General features: G+C 33.6%; 1 protein-coding gene across 24 annotated transcripts in view; it reads right to left on the bottom strand.

Moving 5' to 3' along the window:
* RIMS1 (regulating synaptic membrane exocytosis 1) overlaps positions 1-23,418 on the bottom strand; it is a 301,823-nt gene that overhangs the window by 75,177 nt on the left and 203,228 nt on the right. For 9 of the 24 annotated variants that reach the window (XM_085574729.1, XM_085574732.1, XM_085574741.1 and 6 more), the window contains 5 exons: positions 21,806-21,895; positions 16,383-16,466; positions 12,393-12,470; positions 10,109-10,180; positions 5,028-5,140 (listed from right to left, as the gene is read on the bottom strand). In XM_085574729.1, the coding sequence (XP_085430855.1) occupies positions 5,028-5,140; positions 10,109-10,180; positions 12,393-12,470; positions 16,383-16,466; positions 21,806-21,895 (437 nt within the window). Of the gene's footprint in view, positions 1-5,027; positions 5,141-10,108; positions 10,181-12,392; positions 12,471-16,382; positions 16,467-21,805; positions 21,896-22,358; positions 22,473-22,811; positions 22,890-23,418 lie in introns of those variants that run through there. The other 15 variants (XM_085574736.1, XM_085574737.1, XM_021553891.4 and 12 more) reach the window with 7 other exon arrangements.

Here is a 23,418-nt window from a genome sequence, read left to right as displayed (position 1 = left end):
AAAAGTCCATTTTTAAGAAAAACATAAAAGCTTATGAGGCTTGAACTCATTTGTGAAAGTTAGCAGTGTTAAGAAAAATAGTCTCCAGCATGAGTAAAGATTCCACAAGCTGCCTCAAAATATGCAGTGACACCTAATAATTTAAAAATAAAACCAGAAATATGGAGACAAAACAACACTGATAGGCTGAAATCTAAAACTGAAAGGACTTATTCTTTTTCTTCTGGCACTCCATTTTTATACTGATTGATTTGAAAAAAATTTTGACTGAAAAGGCTTAATCTTTTACCATTACCACAACCATACTCTCACTGTAACGACATTTCAATGATCAACTATACAAACACAGAACTGTTTTCACTAGCATTTCTATTTTTCTATTTCTATCTTAAATGGGTTAAATATAAAAATATACGTGCAACTCAGTGTATTATTTGACAACATACTGATTTTCTGTATGAAATTCTGATTCTTATTTTATAAAAAAATACTGGACATCAAAATACTTTGTTCCTCTGCAACGTCATCATTGTACAAATATCACACGAACTTTATACATGTAATCCCCATTCAGTCCCAGCAGAGTCTTCATGTAGTTTTCCCTCATGTAACAGCAGCAGCACACACACACATGTGCACTTCCCCTTCCATACAAGTGCTGTAGAAAGGTTTTCCCAATATGAGCTAAGGTATAGCAACACCTAATGCTGGATGCACGTTTGCTTTGCTCGGTGTCACCACGTGAGCCCTACTGCTGCAACCAGATGCCACTGGAAACACACACAACCACACTGCTCCAGTCAGGCTTACAGATGCTCTTTACATGGAAACAGACTGCTATTATCACAAACCTTACTCTCATTATGTGACTTTGAAATAGGAAACTACATTGTCAGAGCTATGAAAAAGAAGCAATGCTGTGAAGACTCAGAGGCAGACAGAGGGAGTAAGACATGTTTTGGTTGAATTAGCCCTGAAAGATTGTTGCTACACTACAACCATTGCAGATTTATATTGCCGGTTCACAAATTTCAACAGTCATATTTTCTTTTGTAATTTAGTTGCTAGAATAATAATAGAATGCCTACTATCTGCTGGTATATTCACTTCCTTGATCAATACAAGATTAACCATTATGCAAAAGTGTAGAAACCCACCCTGAAATCTTAGTCAAGCAAGAATTTTCATGATGTTCAGTAGCTGCAGTGACAGAGGACGGACTGAGTAAATATCAGAGATGTATCCTTTATACAGAAGTATAATTTAAAAACCATGAAACTACATCACAAAGTTGTTATAGAAACAGCTAAAAAGCAAAGTCAATGAAGAATCCCCATCCCTCTTAATGATTGCACAGTTCCAAACACAATGCAAATAAAAGAACAGTGATGCAAATCTCTTACAGCCCAGCACAGAATGACATATTGAGAATACACCATTGTCCTTACCATGGCTTAGAATTTCACTGCTTTAGTCACTGAGCCAAAACATCTTCATAGGGTTAGGTCCTTTTATAAAATCATCCGTTAATACAAGAAAAATCAAAACCACTTCTTTAGTAGCATAAGTTAGAGAAATTACTATTAAATTGTAATGTCTTGATAACACACACAGGCACACCTGTACAGGACTAATTTTCAATATTGAAACATCTCAAGACCTTTCAATACAACAGCATTCCAATCTTGCATTCTAAGAAATATTGCTGACAGAGTTGCAAAGGAAATAAATGCAACTATGTCTTCCTTGAATACGACTGTAATAAAAAAAAAATTCCCTTGCCCAAAAGTTACAGAAGCCTACAATCTTAACTGTAATCACTTTTTAAAGTCTGCATGCCCTCAAGTTGCTATTATTGAGTTAGTATTGTCTCAAGTGAAAATAACTATGCCTCTTCTCCACTCTAAAACTACACAAAGTTGCTCTCCCCTTCAGAACATAACCACCAAGAAGCTTGTTATTTTTTCACATTTTTTCTTGCCAGTGTGAATTATAACACTGTTTAAAATAAACTTTACCTTTTCCTCTACATTTAAGGTTGTTTCTCCATTCCTGATCAGTAGTGTCCTGATCAGCTCTGTTTCTGTAATGGAATATGGATCACTACTTTGGTCTTCTCTGTAACAATTACTGCTGTGAGTTTTTTTAAAGAAACTATGTGTATTATTCAGGACCTTGTAAAACTACCTTGTTTTCTTGTAAGTTGAATTTTTATGATCCTCAGACTGACAACCAGAGTAGTAACTAAGACATCATTTGGTAGACACAAGGAAACAAGCTTTTCTTTAGTTCTAAACTTGACAACAAAATGGAATGCCTGAAATACAATGCCAACCAAGCCGTATTAGCATGAATATGATCACTTACAATTGATAGCTAAAGGTTAGATATTGATACTTAAAATATCACTCTGTTTCTCCACATGAAAACTACTACCAGTCTCTTACTCCTTCATTAAATCTCATTTGTTCATTAATGAGGACTTTAAAGAGTAATAAAATTACTTCACTGGATTCTTTGTCTCCTGAATGTTTGAGAGAGAAAACAAGAAGCCTATTCTTGATATACAAATACGCAATTTTTTTGCAGCAATCACTATGACTTGCATAACAGACTTATGTGCATATATACATATATATTTAGATTTATAGATGTATATATTCAGATGAGTATTTGACCTTCATAAAACAACAAGATGCTTATGGAATGTAAAGAAGTACTTTACTATAAAAATGATACTTTACGGCATGTCATACAGGTTTTCCTTGAAACGCATGAATTCAAGACGACCATCAAAATATAGGAAGAAAATGCATTTTTAAACATTTCCAATATGTCTGAATATCGCACTAGATTTTGACATCACCTGTATCTACAGTGACTGTGAATTTATGCCATTAAGGACATGCTCCGGTTCCAAGCACAGTTAATGTAAATCTTTTACACAACTCAATATGTTTTGGGTTCATACTACATTAAGGTCAGATCACTTCTGGTCTCTACATTTGACCCTGGTACTCATTTGACAGGGATTATAGAGGTGAAACTAATATTAAAATCTGATGCTGTAAATCAGAGCAAGTACTGTGGTCTTAAGGCCTTAGTGAATTTAATTTCTAACAGTAGTATTAAGTTACACATACCAGCATACGTACTTCAACAGATACTGACACAATTTTTTAAACACATACAATAAAATCTATTCAATTTAGTACTCCTCTGCAAATTTGTTCTGAACCTGAGCAGAGCTCAGAACATTAAACATGGGTAAAGCAAGAAAAGTTCCCTTTCAGAAGTGAAGTCAGTCATGCAGACGAAACCAAAGTACTGCATAGAGAAGGAAATCTCTTTAACCACGGGTTCCATGTAAAACAGCCCCAGCGACAGGCGGCACGATGTGTAACAACAAACCAAGCACGGCGCATCTCACCTGCACATTTCATGTGTAAGGCGCAAGCACATTAGGCACAAGTGTAAACAGCAGCTCACTGAAACACCATTACTCTACAAGTGCTCGTGGTATCAACAACTTTATAAACTAGTGTAGCTTTGGCCTGCTCAACTTTCGTTTATTCTTTCCTCTTCTGTATACATCCCATTTCTACTCATTTCCATGGTAAGTTCTACATTCATTTCCAACGCTTTCAACAAAACATAAACTGGTATTTTATTCTCACACACCAGTTACCAAGACCAGCAGAAAGATGATATATGAATATGTAAAGGAAAGGCAAATTAAACTTAAATTAAAAGCTAATTCATCATTATATATTGTACCAAGTTCTGAAATTGAAGTAGAAATATGGAAGAAAGTTGAAATTCATTACTTATTACATTTCCCTATAAAGATCCCAGCTTGCTACTATGCAGAAATAGAAACTCTGAATGTAGTTTGCAACTAGTTTATAATTCAGACAGTACTAGAGTCACTACAAAACAAGAAGATATGAATAGAAAGTTTAAAGTTAATAAAAGCCACTTATATCATTATATTTGTCTTTCAAAATAAACACATTTATAAAACAAGAGTACATTTTATATGTGCTAATTGAGGGGTTTGTACACCATTACAGCTCAAAGCCTTAACATTAATGTAAACTGATTGCAGATTAATGCAAGCCATCATACAAGAAAATCTCACTGGTAATCTATCATGATAAGGTGGTCATGGTCAGCAACTTTATCTGTTCAAGAATGTGATCTGCTAAGTTCTGCAATGCTACAATATTTCATCATTATAAGCATTTCTTTAATTTCCACAAAGAAAACCTTGTAGTATGTGGCAATCTCAGTTGTTGCTTGTAGTTAGTGAGAAAACAGGATTTTTTAAAAACAGAATAAAACATGAATGCACAAGTATTATCCATTGTGTCACTTCATTTTACCGCAACAGCTCATTCTCTGTGTGTAGTATGTTCCAAGAAAATGAAACAGCAATGTACATCCTTATTTGATCTTAGTATGCAAGAAACATCCTCCATAATAATCAGGTCTATATTGTCTTTCTCAGAAAAAAGCAGCACTCTTTGCCTGATCAGTTTATTCTTAATCAAGAAAGTGACCCGTGCTCTCACATTTCCCACGGTAATTGTTTTCATTCTTTATTCACTGAACTATGAACTCCAGAAGAAAAACAGATCTGTGACATTTATTATTAATCTATGTTAATAATGCACAACAATAAATATAAACCACAATATAAGAAATTAGTAATTCTGTCAAAATCCTTGCCCCTGGTTTTTGCTTTTTTTATGCTGATAACATACTAGACATGTTGGAAACCACCATGACTCTAAGAGAAAATTTAACCATGAAAAGGTACTAGAAAATAAGACAACTAAACCACACGTAATAACCCACCAGTCAAACTTCACTGGATTTCCCAAACTACAAAGATGCTTTCATTCTCTTCTATTGCTTTACTGGTAGAATTATAGCATTGGACATGTAGTTATGCAAGAAGACTTAAAGTAAAGAAAGGTGAGAAATCAAAGAGTTTGAGCTATCACAGGCTCATTATTTGATACCTTGCTCTATACTGCCACTTCTTACTGGAACTTGTGGTAGCTGTCTTCCCCTACGACTGCTGAAGGAGGTGTCTGCAGGAGGAGACTGTGTGGGACTTCCTTGCTGATGTGTTCTGCAAATGAAATTGAGATAAAAGCAAAATAAGGCAAATAAAGAGACATTTTATATACTGATTTTTAAACACTAATCAAGTTGCAGGTACTGCAGATGGGTTTGAAAATGCTTGCATTTGGTCTATACCATATGCACATACTCAGGTATAGATAGCTAGTCAACTTAAAAGGTCTTACATTTAATTTCTCCAACTACCTTTAGCTATAGAAAAATTATTTCCTTTTGGTTTTTTTATTTACTTTATTTATTTATTTGTAAGTTTGTTCTGGTTTGGGCTTTTTGACATTTTGGGTTTTGTTTTTTGTTTTTTTTTAATAAGTAATTCGATAAGTAATATTGAAAAACCAGTGAATGAAAAGCAGTTTTCTAAGAACCACATGATTATTACTCAAAATTTATATACATTCTCCTGCATTGGTATAAGAGTAATAAAAAGTGCCACTTTTATGTTTTATTAAATTTAGTATTCCCTTTATGCTGATGCAATAATTGCACAAGACCACTGGACAGCAAGTATCTATTTCCAAAGGACAGCATGTGTTTTTTCTTCAGAACACAAAGAAGGAAAAAGACCTTTAAGCTTTGTATTGGGATTGGGGAAGTGAGGTGTGTGTGCATGCAAAATCTGGACAAGACTTTTAATATTAATACCTAAGTAAATATTCTAAATCACTTTGGCTGAATTCTAGCTAGCACAGTTTCAGAACATTCTGGCTACTTGACGTGTTATTCACAGATACAAGTGTAATGCATCACATACCTTTGGAACCCTATCATTTAAAATAAGTATGGGCACCTATAGTAACTATAGGGAAAAGGTTTAAGAAAGTAAAACAAAGATGAGAAGCAGCAGATGGCTGAGGAGAGCTTACTGTGAAATGCCCTTGCCAGTTACAGCAAAGTCATCCTCACTATAGCACATAAGCACCATTTATCCAGTTGCAAATACATAATTTGTAATTTCAAGTAGCACATTTGTGCAAGTTCAAAAAACTGTTGGCTTTCACTAGGTGGATCAACTGACATCCTCTCAGCCTGTAAGATCAGTTTGCTGTGTGAACATAGCAAACACAAGGTAACAGCACATACAACAAAAGGACTAGCACAGGGTAGCCTATGAATACCTGGGATTACCACTAAAGCATTTCTGTTTCTAAAACATACCTTTTCTTTTTATTAAAAATATTAACTTCATTTCAGTTAGTGACCTAAAAAAGGACAATATGGAAGCACACCTGTGATTTCCTTATTTCCCTTCACAGTTTGAAATAGAAAACCTATTTAAGTACCTGTACTAAAATAGAAACATAGCTCTAAAAGAACTCTAATGAAAGTATAACATACTATGCAGTAAAATGATTGATCATGTTAGTATAATAGAACATGAGTATTGCTAGTTCCATAACTGCACACACTAAAGCATTTCCAGTTCGTAAAGTGACAAAATATTTTAACTGTGCCCTTTTACTCTTCTTTGGCTTTCCAAGAGGGCAGTCTGTTGTGAATGGAACTACTGTATCAGAAATTATATCAGAAATTTCAATACTTGTGCAATCATTTAATTGTGGGGTGCTGTGTTGGGGTTTTTTTGGTGTTTTTTTTTTGTTTTGTTTTGTTTGTTTGTTTGTTTGTTTTTGTTTTAAATTTCTGCTGACTTATGAAATCTCCCTTCAAACACCCACCACAACTTCCCTACAAGATACAGTCAAGGTATCCAAGGAATTCTCTGGTTCATATGACTATCATACACTAAGAAGTAATCCTAAAAATGTCCCTATATATGAAATAACACAAGGATATGAAATATCCAAGGATAACAAACAGGTTTGGATTCAAAATAATTTAATAAGTAAGAGTCCCTGTGGAAGACCAGCCACAATGCAAAAAACCCCAAGATTCTGTTGCTTGAGCTTGTATTGTCTCTTAAATCCTAACATTTCTTCATCTAACTCCTGGCTTGCCCTAGTGATAACCATAATCTTGCAGATACTGAATTTCCTGATTGTGAAATATGTTTACAATAACAAAGATGACCTGACTTCTGAAAATTTCTGTTTCTCCATGCTGACCACAAAAGTAATCCATGCCAACTATTGCACATGACCAGGTTTTAAGCATGTATCAGATGTCTAAACATCACAACATCCATAAGGTAATTATGGACCTTACTCTGTGCCAGAAAGTTCTTGTTTGCTTTTGCTATGCAAAAAGTATATATGGATATATCCACATATGGATAAATACTTCAATCTAACAAAGTCACCATGTTCTCAGTTATGATTTTTTTTCCTTTTAGAATCTAAATAGCCAGGAATTTAGCTGAGTGTCCAGTGAAACACTGGAAGTCTGTTCTTCCATTACAGAACTGGACAGGACTTAAGCTGCAGCTCAGAAACTTATCTCCTTCTCCAGTAATACTCTTTTTACAGACATGTTGCCTTCCAAGAAAAAGATAGAGGATCTGCTTAACTCAAATGAAGACAAATGAGGCTTAAGGTTTGCATTAGCTGGGGTATTACAATGAGATTAATATGCCTCTTGGGGTGCAACTAAAAAGAGAGACAAAAGGCAATTGAAGAATAACTAGCATGGCATTAAGGACTTCCTGCCCTAGGAGAAAGATCTGTTGCTTGCAGGAAGAAGCCTGCAAATGGCTGAGTAGAAGAATGAGACAAAAAGGAACATAGGACAATTATGGAAGACAAAAACTAGGGGGAAGATGAGAGAGAAGTGAGATAAGAAGTAGAGAGAGAAGAGGAATCTGGGAAAAAATGCTACCTGGTGAGCAGTGAGACTGCAATGTGTGTCTCCTGGTTAGTCACAGAGGAAGGAGATACTGCAAGCAGCAAACCTATTAATTCAGCAGGCAGTGGCCTACAGGGGAATCCTACAGGTTCCAGCTCTGCCAGCAAACAAGAAAACTCAAATTCCTTTCCCTTCAGACTGATGCCTTAGTAGCATGCTGCTACCTAAGAAACTATAAAGAAAAACTAAGAATAGGAGAGGGTTACCAATCCAGCTCACAGCAGGAATGGTGTCCTATGCTAAATATAGAAAATAAAGATCAAGATTGCATGTATCCTAAAATATGACCGTAATTAATATTTATTACATATATTTAGTCATTTTAGCCCTAATCCTGCTAGGGTTAGGGCTGAAAAAGAACATTTTAGAATTGAGATGGACAAATTTTTGCTCATTCATACAAGAACAAAAAATAATTTTTGCGTAATCAATTTTACTTCTTCATACCTGAATCCTATTTAGAAGGCTTATCTTATTCAATTAGGGGAACATCTAAGCTTTATAAACTATCTTGAAAAGGCTGTTTTTCTCTCTTCTATGTACATTTCCTAAACTATCATACTACACAGAAAACTTAATCTTACATAGCATGTTGAAATGCATTATAGAGAAGCTGACAGCATTCTAAGAGGTTATTCCAGTAATCTGCTTAACTAATAATAGACAGAATTTGCAAATGGCAAAATAAGATCCAATGGTAAGAGAAAAATGAATATTTGAAGAAGATGTCTCAAGTTGTATTTGACAGGAAAATTCATTTCCTGTCCTATTACCAAAACTTTCTGGCACTAGTGCAAAATGCATCTATGATGGATGAACCGAACTAAAGAATTCAGACTTATTGAAACATTTTTTTCCACATCTAATGCTAGTGAATCATTTTATGGGAACAGAAGCCTACAACATGTTCCATGGAGATTTAAAAAGAAGCAGTACAATTCATGTTTCCCTCTGTTCCCTGGGTTCATTGCTGAATTACAAAGAGCCAAGCCCTTTGGACATCAGTTACTTTTCAGAAGTCAGAAAAAACAGTAGCAAAAAAAAAAAAAAAGTTTTAGTAATCTCCATGACACAAAAGTCCCTGATTCAATGATATCAAGGATTTCAGTCATCATTTAGGTAATCTCTCTGATTCAAACAAAAAAAGCACCTGGGTTGTTGTGAAAACAGTCATATGACTCAAGGAAAATATAGCTATTGCTTTTGGATCAGGAACAATTACATGGGACTAGAAGCAGTAAAACTAAAAAAAAAAGAGCTTAAGTTTTGTTACATAATGTGCATTTTCATTGAAAATAGAGATGTCTATGTTGTTCATGGAAGTTTTAAAGCTCTCACAATGTGAACAGATGTACATTCAACCTCTGTGAATCAAAATAACATAAATCAATTTCTGGCAAAGGCAGGATCTTCTCTGTCCTTTAAATATTGGGGGCTTAAAATATATACAATATATAGGGTTCAAACCTTAACTAGATGTACTTATTCTGTATATATTTTTAATATTTCTACATATATATCTTTATTTAATTAATTAAATAAATATTTCGATTAATATTTCTATTAATATGTTTCTATTCTTTCTATATCTCTATTTTTTCTACTTTTTCATAATATTTATGAACATGTAACCCCATACTACTAGAACATCAAAGTTAGAAGATATAATGACAATACAAATTCAGAAAAATTCAGTTAATAAAATAAAGTTCCAGGCTTTATATTAATTTTATGAAATTATAGATTTAAATGTGTCACTTAAGTTTTCTGTATATTAAAATGAAATTAATTTGATCAGAGACATTTTGAATTATTTATCTGTTACAGCTGTCTATATATTTATATAATCCATTGTGGTCTTTCATCCTTCAAGTTAGCGTAAAATAAGGATTTTTTTGAAAAAAAAATCAATGTTAAAGTGCAGAAAAGCACTTCTAGTCTCTGTCATTGAGCTTATCTGCAATGATGGAGAATGCCAGAAAAATTCCACATGTATGCAACAAAGTTCTAATAATACAGATACAAAATATATAATGCTGTAAATTATGGCAACATAGCCTTTTGTCACAGATGGTCTAAAAAAGTTGTATGAGAGGTATATTCCAAAATCTGAAATTGGACTGATAATAAGAGATGCTTACACATCAATCAACACTCCTACCTTTCTGTTTCAGCTGCAGGGCCTTTCCTAGCTTGTTTTTGGCTGCTATATCTTTCCACTTTTCTGGACTGCCTGTGAAATGACATGTCAGAAAAGAAATAAACAAAGAAGAAAAAGAATATAGAAATATGAAGATTATTTATTCATGTATTATAAAGGTAATAAAAGAAACAGTTGACAAATGAGAAAGTGACAACTATCATCATAAACAGGCTGGTGAAGTCTAGGCTTAAGAGACATTGCATTAATTAGGTTTGATTGAGATTCATGGTGTGCAGCTTGTGAGGTACCAAACCAGGGAAGAAAACATCAATCCTGACTGAGCCTGCAACTAGTTTCCACTTCACAGCCTGCATTTGACTGGAAACAATGACTCCTCATAGCCCTATAAGGCATCTCTTAACAGCATGAGTTCAACAAGTTCAGAGTAGACAGCAGGAGAAAAACCTTGCAGAAAGAACCAGAAAGCACTACTTGAAGAAATAGAAATAGATATAAAAATTGCTTTTAAATCTAAATTTCAAAAGCTAAACCAATACTGCATATCAGATTTTAAAAAAGCTGTCACTATATTAATAAAAACTTGTTTTTTCAAAAATCTCATTCTATTACCTTTTAATAAGGTAATAATAAAACCAATAATTAATTATTATAATAATTAATAGGTAATAATTAAACCAATTCTACTTTCTTCCAATGCTACTTTCTTCCAAGTCAATATAAGTAAATTGGAAATTATTTAACTCCCTCACTCCTTTCCTACACAAAGCTTTTACAGAATTAATCTGACATTTAGATAATGAAGCACTAGTTACCTCACACAATCTAAGCACTCACTTTGATATTAAATAAGAACAAAGAAGAATAATAGGAGTCTATACATTTAAGAAAAAAGGTAAAGCTACATTTCACCATTATTACCCAGGACTATAAATATAATATGTAAATCTCTGCAAGTCTTGTGCTCCAAAATTTTCTGTATTATCCATAGTAATGTTAGCATTTACAAAATAGAATTTACCACTTTAAAAATCAGAAAATCATCAAGATGTATTATTTTTCAGAAGAAAAAGTGCATACACTGTTTCAGGAGTGGTAAAACCAGGGAGTGATGATTATTCAACCAGAGACCAGAAATACTGACAAACTTTAATACATGCAATATCTTGCAATGATACAATCAATGTCATATATTAGGCTCCATAAATTACTGCGGGTGAAACAGAGAGACAAAAATAATAATTAAAATAGCATGTTTTCATTTTAAACCTTTGTGGTCATAAGAGTAATCCAGTGCCTGATCTGGAAGAGACCTAAACAACTGTGACACCAAACTATGCCCAAAGAACATAATCATAGTGTTTTTTCATTATTTTTACCCACTGCAATATTTGATGAGCATTTTATTGTGATGCAGTAGATTCCACAAAAAAGAAAACACTGCGGCAAAACAAAATACTTTCTGCATGAGCAGAGGTCATTACCTGATGCTTTTAGAATTTTAAAAAATATATTTTCTCATAAAAATTGTGTGCCAGATTAAAAACAGAAATCCCTTTTGCCCCAATCTATTTTTTTGTATATTCTCATTGTTTTTCAATTTTTTTCCTCAACAAGGACAAATATAAAAAGAGTACAGAGAAAAATATACATATTAAATGCTGCAGCTTTACTTAAAACCTGCAGTTAGCAAAGTTCTAAAAGCTATGGCTATATTCACTGTATCCAGCAGCATTACCACTCCAGTTATGTCACCTGATTAATTTTCTGTTTAGCTGGTTCTGTTTCTTGGTTATTTTTCTCTTATTCCTTATGTTGCTTGCCAAGATTGTGATGGTGCATACAATGGAGAAAGAGAGCTCCTGGTTTCAGTCAGATGGAAAAGCCAAGAGCAGGATGTGCTTTGCTGTGACAAATAACACAGTAATACACAGCACTGATGAGCTGAGTACACTTATTTCTCTGCTCTTAGGGCTGTCCTTGAGAGCAGCACATACCAGAAATTATTTAAAATCTGTTTCCCTTTTGTTTCCTCCTCCTGGCTAAGATGATGCTGTATACATTTCCAATTAGCCCAACATGCTCTGATTTACTCCCTAAATGTACATCATAGGAGAAAAAAAAATAATATCCATGAATGACACATGCACATACGTATTTGTACATAAAACCAGGGGAAAAAAAAACCAAAAGAAAATGTGTGAAAGTATGCAGAGCACATGAAGAATATACGATAACCAATACCTCATTTACTTTGATCTATGATTTGAGTAAATAAGGATACCTCTGTGCTGCTCCAGGTTTAGCACTTAGGTGGTCTACACTGTCCTGTTTTGGAATGCAAGACTCCAGCGTCCTTGTTCTTCACAATATTTGGAAACATGGATGTGAATTTGGACGGAATGAGCAGAAACAGAGAGATGGTCACATGCAGTGAAGGTGGAGACATGCAGTCAAATATATAAACAAAAAGCATTCAGTCACTATCTATTGAGAAAAGTTGTATTTCTCATTTTCCTATTCCAAACACTATAAAATTTTAGATGTAAGATCAACAGTCTAAGATGTAATGAAGCATAGAATGAAAGCCTCGTAAGTATTTTTAAAAACCATTATGCTCTACATCCTGAATGGCAGCACTGTTATTTAATAGGTGCTATCATCCTTCTTGAGAATATATAAACATATAAAAAACCCCTTTGCTTAAGAAGATGCATATTTTGTCATTATATTCTGAAATTGTCCTGAAAATGGAAGTAAATTTCCTAATTTCATGCATTTTGATGAAGCCTTCATGTTCTATTGCCACACAGTCTGCTACAGTAAAAATTTTCAGTAATTCAAGAGCAAAGTAGAGTAGCTGATTCAGATTTTTTAAAAATAAAAATATATAGGGATATTTCTGAATTTCTAAGGAATTTTAATTTCTGCTGAAGCTGGACAATTTGTTCACAGCTTTCAATTTGGCAAAAACATTATTATCTTGTTAATTTATTATTAATTTTTAATGAAATATATTATAAAATCCATGAATGGAATTTTTTTTTTCAAATATCGAATTTGAATTTTAATAAGAAAACTCAGCAAAATTTGTGGTCCGCAAATAACCTAAGTTTTGTAATATATTTGCATCTATACCCATTAGGGTCAGGAATGGCCAAAATTTCTCTATAAGATCATAAATCTTCCAACTGTCACACCAAATCATGGAACAATATATATCATATTTAGGCAACCACTACATATTGTTTTATATACAGATAAGCTATTTACAGTTCATGTTCCAAAGTTCTATGTGCCTCAGATCTGTGTTAACAAATCTACACACAGAAATTTGACAATATTCCTACTGAAATTAAAAATTACTACTTCTGAAATGAAAACATAACATTTTTATACAATTCAGTGTCCAATATTTTTAAATTATTCATTACTGTCTTGTAGAGGAGCCCTCAGCAGTTTGCAGTGAGTGTTACTTAATGTAGCCTTGAAGCCACCAGGAATGTCATGTTGAATACTTCCTGAGTTTTACTGAAGTTTTCTTAAAGGCTGGGTCTGCACAGTACCTGCAAGTACCAGGGGGCACTTGCTCTGCAGCTGGCTTCAGGTGACTCTGGGACAAGCATTCTTACACATGTATGCATGACTGACAAATGCTATTTCTCTTAAATGTAAATACATGCAATTTTTTTTTAAAGGCTTATTTTATCCAGTCTTTGTTATATGCTGATATTATATGCAGATTTTTCCAAATGAACAGTCTGAAAAAAAATTTCAGCTACCATTAAATGCTCAGCTTTCATTCACCTTGTTTTTATCATCACTTACAATTTCACAGATCTCCAGATACCCATCTGTCTACACTGTAGACATTAGACATTTAGACTTCCTAATTTCTTATAGAAAAAAACAAAAAACTTTCAAGGAATTATGCTATAAAATGCAACAGCAAAACTATCCTTCAAAATATCTTATAGAAATACATGATACTAATAAAACATTTGCAAATTTTAACACTGAAATAATACATAACTGATGTCTTCATCTCATCATTGTATCAGAGTCACTTCTTCCTGATATGGCAAGTGAGCAAATACCAGAAGAACAATTTTGGGAAAACTTGTATCAAAATTTATGTTAATAACCATTAGAAATAAATGCAATGTTGCAAAAAAAAGTATCAAAATAATAATGCATAAGTCATAGATTTAGAAAGAAGTAATGCATAAGTCATAGATTTAAGAAATGTATTCAGAAATAGATTTTGATTATACTCCATATGCAAATTGGAACCATTTGTAATATAAATCTGTAACATACTCAAATGAAGAGTAAGATGAAGTCTTCAAAGCCAATTAATCTGTGAAGTATAATTTAAAAGTTTCTTAAGCAGTTAGTTTGTTATCCCTGTTGATCCATCAGACATTCTCCAAAAGCCACTCATTCAGTTGTCAAACTGACACAAGTATATCTTAAAAAAACTAATTATTGAACTGAGTAGTATTGGCCACATAATTACTATGTGGCTTAATCAAATGTAAGATTACAGAGTAGAGAACAAAAGTAAAGCACCTTCGATTCCCTCACTGATGTTGTCTCTACAGATATGCAAAAAACTCAGTGTTCTCCGAACTTCTCTTGATGTCGGAGGAAATCCTGGAACTCATAGGCTGCAAACACTCATCAGCACTGAGGTTAGCTTAAATTCCATGTGTTCCTCAGTGCCTGACTGCTCATCACTGGGAGTTGGTGACCAGATTGCATGCAAGACTTACAAGCACAAGAAGGCACTGATTTCACATAGAAAATTAGACTCCTGTTTATCCATCTCAAAAACATTCCCATTACAGATTCCATAGCCTACAGATATTTCACTGTAAAATGTTTGCTGGTTGGCATTAGAGGATTTTAGCCTTTCTCCACAAAATTTTAGCTGATGTAAAAAGGCTTACTATTTGGCATTGAGAATGGCAGTACTTAGATGAAAACCTTATTTCACTGATTTTTTTTCAAGTCTGATACTCTGAAGTCAAATACAATCTTTCCATTAACTCAAAAAATGAGAACCAAAATTACTTTAAAAGGCCTAAAAGATATAAAATATATTTCTAAACTTAATAGTTTTCCCATCAAAAGGATGTGTTGGCAAAATTTCAGGAAATGCAGTGTCTGTAAGGGAGGACAGATTTGAAATGATGATTCACTACTTTAATTTTGTAATTTATAATGCTGTTTAACTCAAATTTAAAAAAAGGGAAATACTACACACAGTTACACTCTTCTCACCTGGTATGAGTGGAATATTTCCAGTATCAAGCAAACAAGATAAATCACAGTACAAATATCAGTACTGTGGTTAGACTGGTATTCCAGTCTTACAGTTTTAAATGCAACTTCCTAAATTCATGTACAGACTACATTAATCTGCATTTACATTAATCTGTCTTGTCACTTACTGCAATACAAAATACTGTAAGCAAAATTTTGAAATTGCACTAAAATATAAATTACAATGTCTGCTTAAAATAAAGCCAGATCTATCTGGAAATAAAATAACAAAGAAAAAAATTACTGCTGCCAAAGCAATGGGATACCAAAACTCATGTGATTAGAAAGTTTGTGAGAAGTATAAAACAAAAGTTCTTCTATTAATCATAGGTGATATTCAGCATAAAAATTTATTTGGAGGCCAGATGTTCTTAATCAAAACCTACCTTGTTAGGAATACCTGCTCCATGTAGGCCATCCTGATTTGGACAGAATTTACAGACTGTGCCAATTTTTACATACATCAACTAGAAAGTGTTAACAAGACCTCCAACATCTCAGCCTGTGGTGTTTTTTCCCATTAGGAACATTTTTTTGAAAAAAGGAAAACCAAAAGCAATGAAAACAAACATATACACAAGAATATGCTCTACAACAAGTATTTATCACATTATAAAGCACCACAGTGAAAACACCAGCACCATTTACAGAAGCAGATAAAAACAGACTAAAGAACATTAACACAGACGATGTGCTGTTGTTTCAGACATCAGATTTCGTGTCTTGTGACTATTCAGACAAACAGAAAACTTGAAAAGATGTTCATCCTTCTGTGCTTTATAGCAGTTCAACAAAATGCAGAGGTGATATCTAAACTGCTGATTTATTTTGGGCTTCTGGAGGTTGTGAGTCTCCACATAAATGCACACTTCTAAATTTCAGTGTACTCCTCTGAGAGTGCAAGATGCAGTAAGCCATTTTTCAACTGGGAGGAGTTGACTAGTACCTGTCATCCTCCGGAGATGCATGCTGGATATGAATCCTGGGACTAGTAGGTCGTCTCCTCTCTAGGGAGGGGGACCATCTACCCCTGTTTGCCCATTCAATAAAACAGGAAAAAAATACGGTATTTAGTTTGTGGTAAAATTAAATATATGGGATTTGGGACTGGAAAAATACCCCAAAAAGTAATGAAAGTGTGTAATTTAATATTTTTTTCTAACAGCTTTCTAATACCCAAGTATACTTTACTTAAGGCTGCTTAATGCAGAAACATCACATCTGAAATGAAGAGAAAGTGTGCCCAAAGATGCAGAATTTAGACCAATATAAATTGTCTATATGCTGTACCATTAAGTTTTCAAATAGTCTCAAATGCTAGACTGTCATTTGTGTAGGAAACTACAATTCCAAATTAGGAAAGACTTTTAAAGACCATATGATCATCAGTATCTTATTATTCTGCTAATCCCATCTCTCCTAGCTATCTACATGGAAAAATGTAATCTCAATAAAAATGTAGGACTATTAATTATGACAAAAGTTCTAGGGCATAAACTCACCCTTTTCTGGAATGCAGTGAAAGAATGCAGGTAAATTATTTAAATAAAACTAAGCTACACACATTTCTGTACAAGTATTGGGGTCATTTTTTATAATTTGAAAATATTTACTGGAAGTGTGTGCAGCCAGCTTCCTCTTCTGTTCATTTCTCTTTATCCCTGCAGTACATACCAGTACATTATGTTACACAACCATAGTGAACAAAAAAGGCCTCAGCTGAGAATGAAAACTGGTGTATTATGAGATTTTGTTTCTTGAAAAAGCTAATTCAATTCAGAATAATGTATACTATATTATAGACTGATGCTTATCTTATATTTTTGGGATGTCATGTGTTTGTAATGCAAGTGTATGAATAACAATCTACAATACCAAAACAATAGCAAAATGTTTACATGAACTCAACACAAGTATCTAATATTTCTCTTTCTGAGGCATTCTTCCAGTCCATGTAATAAGGAAAAGGGTTTGATTTATGGAACATGCAAATAACAAAGGTTTCAGGGACATGAGCATTATTTGAACAGTTAGGTAGGTCTTTCAGATATTTTAAGAGCAAATAGATTGTTAGTAATTAGTTTATTTTTCTCTCCAAAGCAAGAGTTAAAGAAAATGTTAATGCATCAGTGCACTCAGTCAAAGCCCTTAATATGCTGATATCCACTACAGATATTAAAGAGCATTTGATAGAATTAACTAGGTAATTCAGTAGGAATTTTCAGAACATGCTTTCTTTCATTGAATGCTGAATGACTGTGAGCCACAGTACGACACCAACATGTAACTACCTATTTCTTTACATGGTTGGAAAGAACCAGAAAGACAGCATGTCAAACACCTAATGCAAACAGTTATTTCACTGCACATTATTTTAAATGGAAATAGGGATATTCAACGTAACTGTTAAGGCATGCAATATAAAAATCAACACGAAATCAGGACAAGCTTTAATCGGATCAACCTCCCTGGTACCTGTTTATGATGAGGTAACAGGTAACTGCTGAGCTTTATCTCTTGTTTAGACAGTAGTGGCCAACTGATGGCAAATATCTTGGTTTGATTCCCACTGCAGTGAGGCACCTCAGAAAAAATCGAATACAGCTGTGGGGCTGTATTTTGCAGGTTTGCTGACCCTTGTATGTGACTTAATCTCTAGGCTATGCTCCTCAGTTTTGCTTGCTCAGACCTCCACTAATGATGCCTCAGGCCAAAAGCATACCAGAAATACCAATCACTGCAACTGTTCTTGTGCTAACATACATGCAACTGCTTGCAACTGCAGAAATTCAGAAGGTAAATAATAGCCATGCTACATATTATTAACTATCACTGATTGCAATCTTAAGGGAATGTGCTATTATTATTAGAAACCGTTCCTAAACCAGTTCCGAGTCTGCCCCCTCATGTCTAAGTGTTCTCCTGAGCAGAGACTGGGTGTTGAAATCAAATTTCTCCATTCTAAAGAAATAGCACCCAATTTATGAGGAAAAAAAAAAAAAAAAAACAAAACAGAAATTTTGAGACATAGTGAAAAGGATAATAATGAAAAAAACCCAAAGCATAATGAAGTAGTAGCAGGAAAAACACTTTTAGTGGCAATAGAGGACATATTATATACTTAAAGATGCCTTGCAGATCATCAAAGGAACTTCAAGCACAGAATCATTTTGAAAAACAAAATTCAACAAAACATCTTGGAATAAATAGAGGGTAGATGGTGGGAAGAGAAAAACAAAAGGCAGGCATGGTGCAACTGCATAGAGTTATTATAGGGGATTGATATTTTTGAATGTCCTAGAGTATACTGTGCAAAAGAGAAGTATATGAAGGATTAAACTCTGTAAAAAATCAGTCTATATAACAAGAAACTTTAGCAGGCCTGTGTCAAGGCAAGCTTACTTTGCCAGTCAGGTTATATGGACATTACTTGGTCAAATGGAGGAACTTACAGGAGGAGAAAAGTAGTTCTGTCCTCACTGTTGTTTTGGTTCTGCTACCCTGAAACTAACTAGACTTTCATATCACAAATTCATATATACAGCTGAAAGTAGCTTTCTGCTAGTATAAGTGAGTCAATAGAATTACTTTTACTGGCAAAGCAGTGTCTTAAAAAGCAGTAACTACTCTGACCATTCCAAATGACATGAATGACATTGTATAAAGTTCAAGGATCAAAACTGTTTCCAGCAAATCAGTGACAAAGAGAAGTAGATCTCTACTGTCCATCTATTATAACATTACCATTTTGTTAAAATGTGTTTTATTTTAGCTCTTGTTCTCAAATATAATCTAATTCATACACTCTGAGTCAAAAAGTTAGGGGGAATAAGTAGAAGTCATTTTCCATAGGTAAATATATTCTTAATTTTGTTAAAGAAAATATACAATGGTGTATTTAGAAGTCTGTATTTAGAGGCATAAAAGTCTAGACTTTTAAACAATATCTACAATGCTGTCCTTCAGGGAGGGCAGAAGGAAAAAGAAACAACATGAAAACAACTAACAACGCCTTCAACATAAGCCTCTCAAATATACTGATAAAAGGCTGTTGATTGGACTTCACAAAACCTTAGAGTGCTTCTCTTTGCTGGAACAATTCTAGACCTGAGAAGTGTCTTGTCTCCTCTAAGTCTCCAGTAATGAAACAACCTTTTCCATATTGCCTATTACATTGTAATTTTTATTGTGTTCAGTGTTTCATTATAATTACTTTCAAAAGAGATTTGCTACTGCTTAAGGTGAACTTGCCTTACTGTATTTTAAATCTTTTGTTCTCATCTTGTCCAGCACAGAGCCAAAATGCTTTTTACAGTCCCTGAACTTTATTCTGTGTTCTTCAGACTAAGGATGCCTCTATCATCTCATGCAACTGATGATTAACTTCATGTTCAAGTGTAAGCAGATTCCACATTCAACAAAGGAGAATTAAATAATCTAAAATTTATGTTCCCCAAAACAAAAAGATTAATTTGATAGGGTTTACATATTAAACATAACATCCTCCTCCAAAATTTGGGCTGCATAGGAAAATCTTATATGTCACAAGAAATGAAAAAAAAATCCTCTGCCAAAGCCCTTCATACCTTACTATTTTCAATGAATTTATCAAGAAAAAGTTGGCTATCACTTTCTTTCTTCATAGAGCTTTTCTGCTCTATGAAGGATAATAAGTCAAAATATCCTATTTAGGACTTCTAAAGTTTTGTTCTGGATCAGACCCACTGATTATTTGGCAAAACCACATGTTTAGTAGCAACAGAGGGCATTAATATAGATTAAACACTTTCCTTTATATGCATCCTTCTGCTCATGCAAAATGATGCAGCTTCTGCACAGTGCCCAGAAGTTGCTGGACATGAATTCTAACGGCATAATAGAACTACTTCACATCAGGAAAGATATAGTTTTGAGTATAAAATTTTTACTAGGTAGTTTATAATTGCCATTTAATATTTCATTGAATATTCAATTTGATGGGTGGCATCTTGAAGTACAGAACACACTGTTCAAATTTATATGCAATTACATTAAGTAACTGCTTGTAGATGAAAGCAGCTGTATGTATGTACACACTCAGTTATTAATATGTTACAATATTTTTTAAAAATATCTATAAAAATATCTGTATGAGTGTCTCTAAGTCAGATGGGTTATTTTTGCTTTTTTAATAACCATGTTCATATTATCTGTCATGTCTTGAGCTCAGACTTATAAAGAAATAAACTACTGTAGATCCATCAGAGATACCTCAGCAGAACATTAGCCACTTCTCTACAACAAGAACATAACTTAACTAAAAGCACAGTTCCAACCAAGAAGCAGCAGAAAGTGGGGAGAAAGGAAAGGGAAATTATCAACAAAAAACTCAGGTGAAACCCTACCATCTCAAAGAGGAAAATGCATTCTTAGTGCCTTTCTTCAGGCATCCTGCCCCACAAAAAAGAAAATAACAAAACTGTTACAACCACCACACTGTGTATCAATTAAAAAAGCACTATTAACTTCCATAATAATTAAACATGTACTGGACAGACTAAAATGTGATTCTGTCCTATTCCCACTCAAAGGGAGCCTATTAGTGCCTATTATTGAGCCTAAAATCTCACTCTGAAGTGGTATAATTTTTGGCTAAAAACATGGGTAGTAATGAAAAATTCTTTTGTGGAATCACCTTTTTTACACCAGTAGTATTTGATTCACATAAAATTTTGAATCAAGCTCTTGTAATTGTGAAAGTACAGAAAGCATCCATAACATGCCTGCACAATGTATGTGACAAAATACTATTTCGTTTAAATTGTAAACGTCTTAAGACTTATGTGAACCTTAATATAATATCAGAGAGAAAAAAACCTTAATGTAGTTAACCACCTTTAAAAAGCAGATGCAGCAGATTAAAGAGAGCAATGATGTGTGGCTGTTCTGTAAAAAATATATCGGTATTGATACCGTTCTGCTTTGAAATGGGTGAGAGTTTTGTTGTACTTTCTAATTTATGCCACTGCTTTATTAGCAGTCCACAGAACAAGCAAGAAACATGTAATGCTTTTTAGCAAATGATGATGAAGATTCACAACCAAGTGGTAGTTTCAAAATACTTAACACTGCAATGCTATTATCAGCATACTGAGGACTTTTGTACACAATGAACATCAGCTTGAACTAAAACAAAGGAAGTAGCCAGAAGCAGTCATAAACTCCAACACGCAATTTACATGACATACATGAATATAGGAGCAAAAATGTCTACAAATACCAAAGCAGACAAGAATGTACAAGAATGTGGAATACTCATATGAAGAAAAACAAAACTTATAAAGATCACCAGCACAGATGACAAGAAATTCATAAGTTTTTATTTGATACCTTTCTCGTTCTGGTGAATGCAAACTAGTATCTGGTCTCAAGCAGTTGGTACTAGCACTCCTAGCCCTGTCAAGGGAGGGCTGCAGTTCACTAGTGCCAGTGCATTGCATCCAATGGTAGAAGAGAAAGAAAAAGAAAACAAAGAAAGGAATACAATGTTAGATATTAACTCATAAAATAATGCTCTCTTTACAGAAATGTTGAATCACAATGATTTAATTAAGGAAAACATGAAAGGGTTGACTGGATGATAGTGTCAAGATTTGTTTAGAAAATAAAAGCAAACAAAAGGCTGCGAGAAATTTTTTTGCAAATATCATTGAAATGTTTAAAACTGAATGAGACAGAACAGCATCCACTTGTAAGAAAAGTGGAATGAGAAATACCAAACAATAAAGCTATATCCTTATTAACAGCAGTAAGTTTTAAGCCAACATAAAAGAATGTGATCCACTATATGTCATGTGAAATCCCTTTGCAGTAAAGCTCATTTATTCTTCAAAATTCATATTAGATACCAAACAAGTAGGGGGATTAATCCTCAGTATCTTACCTAACCAGTAGATCATCTCCAATTTTCGATATTCGTAAATTAAGGCAATCATGAAGGAGTGAAATATCCTGTCTAATCACGGGTTTGGTCTTAGCACATGCAGGAAGAGTTGAGCTTTGTAAATTAAAATTATTTAAACAAAATGAAAATAAATTTAACATTTAACAGAAATCTCATACATAAACAAAAGAATGTAATACAGAAAAACGTGCAACATACAATTTTAACAGTGAAGACAACTCCAACTAATTCAAAGTAGTTTGGTTTAGATTTTTGTTGTAACATAGGTGTTAATTTAAATAACTAGATTAAGTTACCTTTAGGATTTTAGCCCTTATCTCTCAGTCACAAAAATATGTGAAACATTTTGGGTTTTTTTCTTTAACAAGGGAAGTCTATTTATTTTTTAAAAAAGAAGCTAACTACTTAAAGGGGACTCTAAACACTTCTTACCTGTATAGGTTCCAATGAGTACCATTTTCTAGTAAAGGCATCTTGGGTGGTAATGTTTTATAGTGCCTAACAGAACTTCTGGATTGTGGTGGGTCAGAAAAGAACACAGGACAACACAAAAACATGCCAGAAATAAAAAGACAGGTAAAGGCAAGCCAAGACTGACCAGAACATAAAATAAATTAATAATATTCTATTGTATTGTATAACTGTAGGAGTAGAAACCTCATCTATGTTTTTCTCAAGTACTGTGACAGCTATCTGGGGGAAAAATTTTGTATTAACCCTTCACTTAATAAAGTGCATGAGCTTATGGCAATGCTAGTGCAACTCAGATGTTTTCTTGAAATGGAAGTAATATGTATTCCATTTATAGATACTTTTATTTAAAATACTCAGACTGTTTTAAGTTTATATTAAATTTACCCTTTATTTCTCTTAGTGATGCCTTACTTAGACCTGCAGAGATTTTTACCTCTTCAGTAGCTAAGCATGAAAGTTTCACTAAAGCAGGGATATATAGTATCAAATATTTAATTACGGCGGTATTAGCAACTAGGTGTTTTGAATGTGTAAGTCTTTTGGAAGTGGCATACCAGCTTCAAAA

The sequence above is a fragment of the Lonchura striata genome, chromosome 3 (genome assembly GCF_050655825.1).
Source record: "Lonchura striata isolate lonStrDom1 chromosome 3, ASM5065582v1, whole genome shotgun sequence".
NCBI classification, from domain to species: domain Eukaryota; kingdom Metazoa; phylum Chordata; class Aves; order Passeriformes; family Estrildidae; genus Lonchura; species Lonchura striata.
Note: the sequence above shows the minus strand (reverse complement) of the source record. Positions and strands in the feature narration are given on the sequence as shown.